Source organism: Sprattus sprattus, assembly GCF_963457725.1.
Source record: "Sprattus sprattus genome assembly, chromosome: 3".
NCBI classification, from domain to species: Eukaryota; Metazoa; Chordata; class Actinopteri; order Clupeiformes; family Clupeidae; genus Sprattus; species Sprattus sprattus.
This window is the reverse complement of record NC_137922.1, coordinates 55,022,497-55,029,479: the sequence shown is the minus strand read 5'-3', so window position 1 is coordinate 55,029,479 and position 6,983 is coordinate 55,022,497. Positions and strand designations below refer to the sequence as shown.

The 6,983-nt window shown below is 44.3% G+C and overlaps 1 protein-coding gene across 1 annotated transcript in view; it reads right to left on the bottom strand.

Annotated features, from left to right (window-relative positions):
* LOC308362859 (NACHT, LRR and PYD domains-containing protein 3-like) overlaps window positions 1-6,205 on the bottom strand; it is a gene marked incomplete at both ends in the record, with an annotated part of 30,753 nt that extends 24,548 nt beyond the window's left edge. The window contains 5 exons of the mRNA XM_080835587.1: window positions 512-2,305; window positions 3,273-3,347; window positions 4,410-4,484; window positions 5,573-5,689; window positions 6,126-6,205. Coding sequence (XP_080691713.1) covers window positions 512-2,305; window positions 3,273-3,347; window positions 4,410-4,484; window positions 5,573-5,689; window positions 6,126-6,205 — 2,141 coding nt within the window. The remainder of the gene's footprint in view (window positions 1-511; window positions 2,306-3,272; window positions 3,348-4,409; window positions 4,485-5,572; window positions 5,690-6,125) is intronic.
* Window positions 6,206-6,983: the final 778 nt, after the last annotated feature.

The window sequence follows — 6,983 nt, the reverse complement described above, 5'->3', positions numbered from 1 at the left end:
TTTTACACCATTATTTAGTATGTTAATTCTGAATCCCTATGAGCTACTGAGTCATGTTACAATTTAGAGGACGGCAGCAAAAGGAGACGGAAGACAACCATGAAAAGCATTTTGATAAATGACTGTGCTGTGTGTTAGGAATTCTTGAGGCTAAAACTTTGTTGGAATAAACAGATTCTTTCCCTCAGCCGCCTTTCTGAGTTCTCTTACTCACTACCAGCTAACTTGAACCGAGGAAACAACTTTGGGGTTTCATCAAAGATTCGCCAGAAACAGCAGACTCTTTCACACACACCCCTTACATATGACACACACCGCCACCCCACCCCCACCCCTACACATGACACACACACAAAGACACACAGACACACACACACCCTTACACATGACCCACACACACACACAACCCTTACACATGACCCCTACACACCCCTTACACATGACACACACGCCACTCCCCCCCACACAAACACAGACTCTATCACTCTACCTCTCTCAGTAATTTACTTACTCAGCTGATGTGGATGCTGTGACCACTGGCATCAGCCTCTGAAGAGCTTCATCTGGACTGAGGAGTTCGTTCAGATCTTCCTCTGGTGTCTTTATGTATTTCTGCAGATCAAACTCATCCAGTTGCTCTTCTGAAATTTCAAACATAAAGGTCACAGTCTTCCACTCTCCTGGTAAGAGCATGACTACAGACAGACTTCCTGAGCTCCTGTCAATGACCTCCACTACAGCATGGCGATTCAACTCATTCAGACAGTAAAACAGGTTAACATTCCTGTCTGAAGTATCCTCATCGCTGACCTTCTCCTTGACGTACTGGACTGTTTGCTCTGAGCTCTGTGATTGGCTTCTTGTCTGTGGCAGCAGGTGCCTTAAGAGATTGGACTCCAGAGAGAGGCCAAGAAGGAAGCGGAGGAAAAGGTCCAGGTGTCCGTTCTCACTCTGTAAGGCCAGATCCACTGCAGTCTTGTGTAGGTCATGAAGTGTTGAAGCCCTGAACAAAGCAGAGAGCTGAGAGGTTTGCATTTGGTCAGGCAGGTTTCCCTCTCTGTTGCTGAAGCAGAGGAAAACATATAAAGCTGCAAGAAACTCCTGAATGCTCAGATGCACGAAGCTGAACACCTTCCCCTGGTACAGCCCAGCCTCCTCTCTGAAGATCTGAGAACACACTCCAATGTACACTGAAGCTTCTGTGACATCTATGCCACACTCTCTCAGGTCTTCCTCATAGAAGATCAGATTTCCCTCCTCAAGCTGTTGGAAAGCCAGTTTCCCCAGCTTGAAAATAATCTCTTCATCTGTCTCTTTTCTCCCTGTGTACTTGTGCTTTTTCATGCTTGTCTGAATGATCAGGAAGTGTGTATACATTTGAGTTAGAGACCTTGGCATTTGTAAACTCCCCGATTCATCTGAAGTTCTCTCCACAACAGTGGCGGTGATCCAGCAGAAGACTGGAATGTGGCACATGATGTAGAGGCTCCTGGATGACTTCAGGTGTGTGATGGTTCTGCTAGCCAAATTCTCATCACTGATTCTCTTCCCAAAGTACTCATCTTTCTGTGGGTCGTTGAATCCTCTTATTTCAGTCAGCTGATCCACACACTCAGGAGGGATCAGATGAGCTGCTGCTGGTCGGGTGGTGATCCAGAGGCGAGCAGAGGGAAGCAGATTCCCCTTGATGAGGTTTGTCAGCAGCACGTCCACTGAGGCTGGCTCTGTCACATCACAACACCTTGGGTTGGAGTGGAAATCTAGAGGGAGTCGACACTCATCCAGACCATCAAAGATAAACATGTGCTCTGACCTGCTGAAGAGTGCTTGAAGTTCTATTTCTGGGTGAAAGTGTTGAAGAAGCTCCAGCAGACTGATTTTCTTGTCCTTCATCAGGTTCAGCTCTCGGAAAGGAAGAGGAATTATGAAGAAGACATCCTGATTGGCTTTTCCTTCAGCCCAATCTAGAATGAACTTCTGCACAGAGACTGTTTTTCCAATGCCAGCCACTCCCTCTGTCAGCACTGTTCTTATGTGTTTGTCTTGTCCAGATAAGGGTTCAAAGATGTCACTGCAATTGATTTGTATGTCTTGATCTGCTTCTCTCCAGGATCGTCTCTCTATCTGTCTGACCTCATGTTCATTATTGACCCATCCTCTTCTCCCCTGTGTGATGTAGAGCTCTGTGTAGATCTCATGGAGGAGTCTGGTGTCTCCCTGATGTGGTACTCCCTCAACCAGCTGATATTTCCCCTTCAGAGTGGAACTGAATTTCTCACGGACCTCTGTCTCTTCTGGTGTCCATCTAGATCAATGACAGAATCACACGCTTACAGATGAACATCATCACAGAACAACTTTTAGGAATAATGTCAACAAAATATCATCACAATATTCATACAATATTCCTACCAGATTCAGAATGTCTATCTGTAGTAAAATATTAGCTTCATACCTATTAGAAAGGACTTAAGCTCATGACACCATAATGCAGTAATTTTGTCTCAAACACACTTATCAGACACAGTGTTTTTTTCCCGATATGATCACAATGTGAATATGCATGGGGGTTCTACACTGTGACAGACACTGACAGACATGGAGGGTCAGTTTGCAGGTGACTGACAAACAATTACGTTTATTTCATTCATACACTCATCGTTAAGACAAAGTATGGTTCATAAAAAAAACAATCACATTATAACTAATACTACAGCAACATTCGATGCTCAGTTCAGAAGAGCTCATATACTCATCGATACCACACAGTAAGGTCCTTCACATCAACGGATTAAATAACATCATAACTATACTACAGCAACAATCAATGCTTAATTCAAATGGGCATGGGTCTCAATCTCAAATTAACCAGGGACCGATGAGCGTCCAGTCTGGTCATTGGGGGGCCATATTTTTTTTTAACGATAGAAGACATTCCTCCAAAATACCTATTTTAAATGATTTTGTTGCCATTTCCTGACTTCCGCAAAGAAAAAATAATTTTTAACGCAGATAGATCTTTGAAGTTCCAGGTGTTGCTATGGAATGCATTTGTTGTTGTTTTAATTATTATTCTGAGGAGCCTCTGGGCCGGATGAAATCGCTTGGGGGCCGGAATTGGCCCGCGGGCCAGAGTTTGAGACCCCTGCACTAGGGGAAATACATATAACAGAGTAAAGAGGGTTCTAGAACGTAACTGTCATAAACAGAATCAAAGGTGGCTTGAAGAGGATTTTGGTGACTGCCTGACATAATATCATCCATGATCTCACCTGTGTTCTGCAGCAGAGTGCCTCTCTGTCTCGTCTGTCCTCTTGGGCCCTGTGTCTGATGCCCCCTGCTGGACGCTGTTAACACAACATTACTCACTTTAGGGTTTTCTCATCCCTCCCGCGGAAAGACCATCCTGGTCACCACACCCACACGCACACACAAACACACACACACACACACAAACAATACAAAATACATAAATACAGCTGTCAGGAGGGAATAGACCCCACTGGCGATGCGTTGCGCTAGCAACCTGTAGCAGCAGCATCTGTTGCTGATAGAGCCAAGTAGATGCACCCAACTAAGCTACAGAAGAACAAACCAAAACAATAACCCTAGAGTCAGCAAGGGCAGGAGTGGAAGATGACTCACATGCAGATCACATGGCTTTGGACTTTGGCATGTCTTTGACTACAATAAAGGTGATGCACACATTTACGGCCATTTAATAATAAGGAGAATAAGGGGAATAAGGAGAAAGCTTTTCATGTTGGCAGGCATCAAGCAGCTGGTGAACAGCAAAGAAAAACCAAGCAGAATAAGAAGGAAACATGTAAGGGGCAGAAACTAAAGGTAGTATAGCCAGGGTCATCTTAAGGCAAGGACGTGGCACGGTGGCTCAGGTGCTTGCACTGCCGCCTCACAGCAAGAAGGTCATGGGTCGATTCCCGCATGGGGCGCTGTTGGTCCTGGGGGATAGGTTCTCCCCAGGCCTTCAGTGCTCAGGTGGGTTATCTCCCGGGCCTTTCTGTGTGGAGTTTGCATGTTCTCCCCGTGTTCACAAGGGGTTTCCTCCACTAAGAACCCCAACAGAAAAACATGCAGAAGAACTGAACCAAGACGGATCACTTGACTTGGTCCTCGGACGCCTAACGGCTGCCCACTGCTCCTGGGGGGTCCGGGAAGAAGGACAGTCCAGGATGGGAGAAATGCGGAGATAAAATTCACTGTGACCTCAGGGCTGCGTGTGCGTGTGTCCTGATCGCCACTATATATGCACATGTGTTTTACTGTGTGTCGTTTGTGCTAATAAAAACTGACTGAAGTCAGCCTTGTTAATGAGGAATGAACTCCATTAATATTGGTTTGAAGAGGATTTTGGTGACTGCCTGACAGAATGTCATCCATGATCTCACCTGTGTTCTGCAGCAGAGTCCCTCTCTGTCTCGTCTGTCCTCTTGGACTCTGTGTCTGATGCCCCCTGCTGGACGCTGTTAGCACAACATAATCCTAAAGTGAGTATTCTCACTCCTCCCTCAAAAAGACCATCCTGGTCTCCACACCCACACCCCAACCCACAAAAAAAACAAAATAAATAAATAAATACAATTGCAAGGAGGGAATAGACCCGACCGGGGCTGCTTTAGGCTAGCAACCTGCAGCAGCAGAGCCAAGAAGAGTCACCCAAGTAAGCCACAGAAGAACAAACCAAAACAATAACCCTCAGTCAGCGAGGGCAGGGGTGAAAGATGACTCGCAGGCAGGTCACATGGATTTGGACTTTGGCATGGCTTTGACTACAAGAAAGGGGATGCACACATTTACGGCCATTTCGGGGAATAGGGAGAAAGATCTTCAGGTTGGCAGGCATCATGCAGCTGGTAAACAGCAAAGAAAAACCAAGCAGAATAAGAAGGAAACATGTAATGGGCAGAAACCAGAGGTAAGATAGCCAGGGTGCTCTGAAGTCAAGGAATGGAATTACATCAATGTTGTTTTAAAATGAGTTTAAAAGCTTTGAAGGATACAGCAGAGTATCAATTGAATTGAAAGGGTGAGATAATTTATTATTATGGCATGGAGAGATATGGAGTTTGTCAGAAAGGTAGCAAGGAGAAGTAAGGTCAAGAAAAGTCAAGTTGACAGGTTGAGATAGAGAGGCTGATTCGAGAAAGGAGGCAGCTGAAAAAGCAATTGAAACAAGCAGATGATGAACAGAGAGAAGTTATCAGTCTACTGCAGGCATCACAATGTGAATATGCAGGGGGGTTCTACACTGTAATAGACACTGACAGACATAGAGGGCAGGGCAGACATAGACAGACATAGAGGGCAGAATTGCAGGTGACTGTCAAACAATTACAGTTATTTAACTCATATACTCCTTCACACAAACAGAATAGATCACATCATAACTAATACTATAGCAACATTCAATGCTCAGTTCAGAAGAGCCACTAGGGTAAATACATATAACAGCGTAAAGAGGGTTCTAGAACATTACTGTCATAAACAGAATCAAAGGTGGTTTGAAGAGGATTTTGGTGACTGCCTGACAGAATGTCATCCATGATCTCACCTGTGTTCTGCAGCAGAGTACCTCTCTGTCTCCTCCGTCCTCTTGGACTCTGTGCCTGATGCCCCCTGCTGGACGCTGTTGAAGCGAGTATTCTCTCGCCTCCCTCGGAAAGACCATCTTGGAATGGAACAATCAGAGGAAAATTGCTGTCTTTTCTCCAAACAAAGCGGATTACATTGTGACCAAATCATTCTATCTTGGACTCATCTGTCCACAGAATGGACTTCCAGAAGGCCTCTGGTTTGTCCAAGTACTCTCTGGCAAAGTTGCTGCCAGAGAGGTCCACAACTCTTTAGAGGTGATGTGTGGGTTAGCTTTTATTTAATAATTATTTAATTATTCAACCTCATTACTACCCCTAAATTGCCCCCATCCCAACTTTTTTGGGAATGTGTTGCAGGCCTGAATGGCAGGAATGGATGTATATTTACCAATCAAATGAAGTTGACTAGACAAAACATGAAATATCTTGTGTTCATACTGTCTGTAATGAAATACAAGTCGAGGTACGTTTATAAATCACTGCTTTCATTTTTGATTGCATTTTCCATACCGTCGCTTTTTCTGATTTGGGGTTGTAGACACGCCCCCTTCAGAGGCTCCGTTCTTCTTCTTCGAATTATTAGAGCCCATCACATCTGTAAACACACACACACACACACACACACACACACACACACACACACACACACACACACACACACACACAATGGTGTAATTTGATTGGCTGTTGAGCTCAAATATCAACAACACGTCGGCAGAGTCGGAGACACACCTTTGATTAAGAGGTGTGAGTCTTAAAGGTGCAGTCTGATTATAATCCACTGCACTATTTGTCAAATTCAGCAGCATTCTGCTCATGTTACTCTAGCTGTTGGTCCAGTGTGTGCACTCTAAAAACTCTGGTGTTGCTGCACAGTCCTGGCTCTGTAACTGGGAGACAAACAAAATGACTCGGACCCAGCCTACGTTTTTCCAGCCGATCAACCATCTTGCTTCAGGAGCACGGAAAGGAGAGGTGTATTTAATTAGCTGTTAAGGTCGTTTATCATCAACCTTTAACACAGCAGCAAACTTTGGGATGCCCTCAAACAAAAGAGGAACATCAAAGCTAATCGTTATTCATGGACATAATGAATATAATGAGTATTTTAAACATATTTAAAATTCCATGAAGACACCTTTGCGAAAACCTAGAAAAAATACTATTCCTTTGCTCCTTCCTTTCATGATTTCATACGTGATTCTGATTTGTGATTCTTCTTCTGTTCACTGTAAAAAAAAAAAAACCTTGGTGCTTTAATTGATTGCAATCTCATCTACATTTTAACCATCTCAAAAACAAAAACTACTACAGATGCAGCTGCTAGAGTTCACAATACTCCAATATTTAAGTCCTTACACTGGCTTC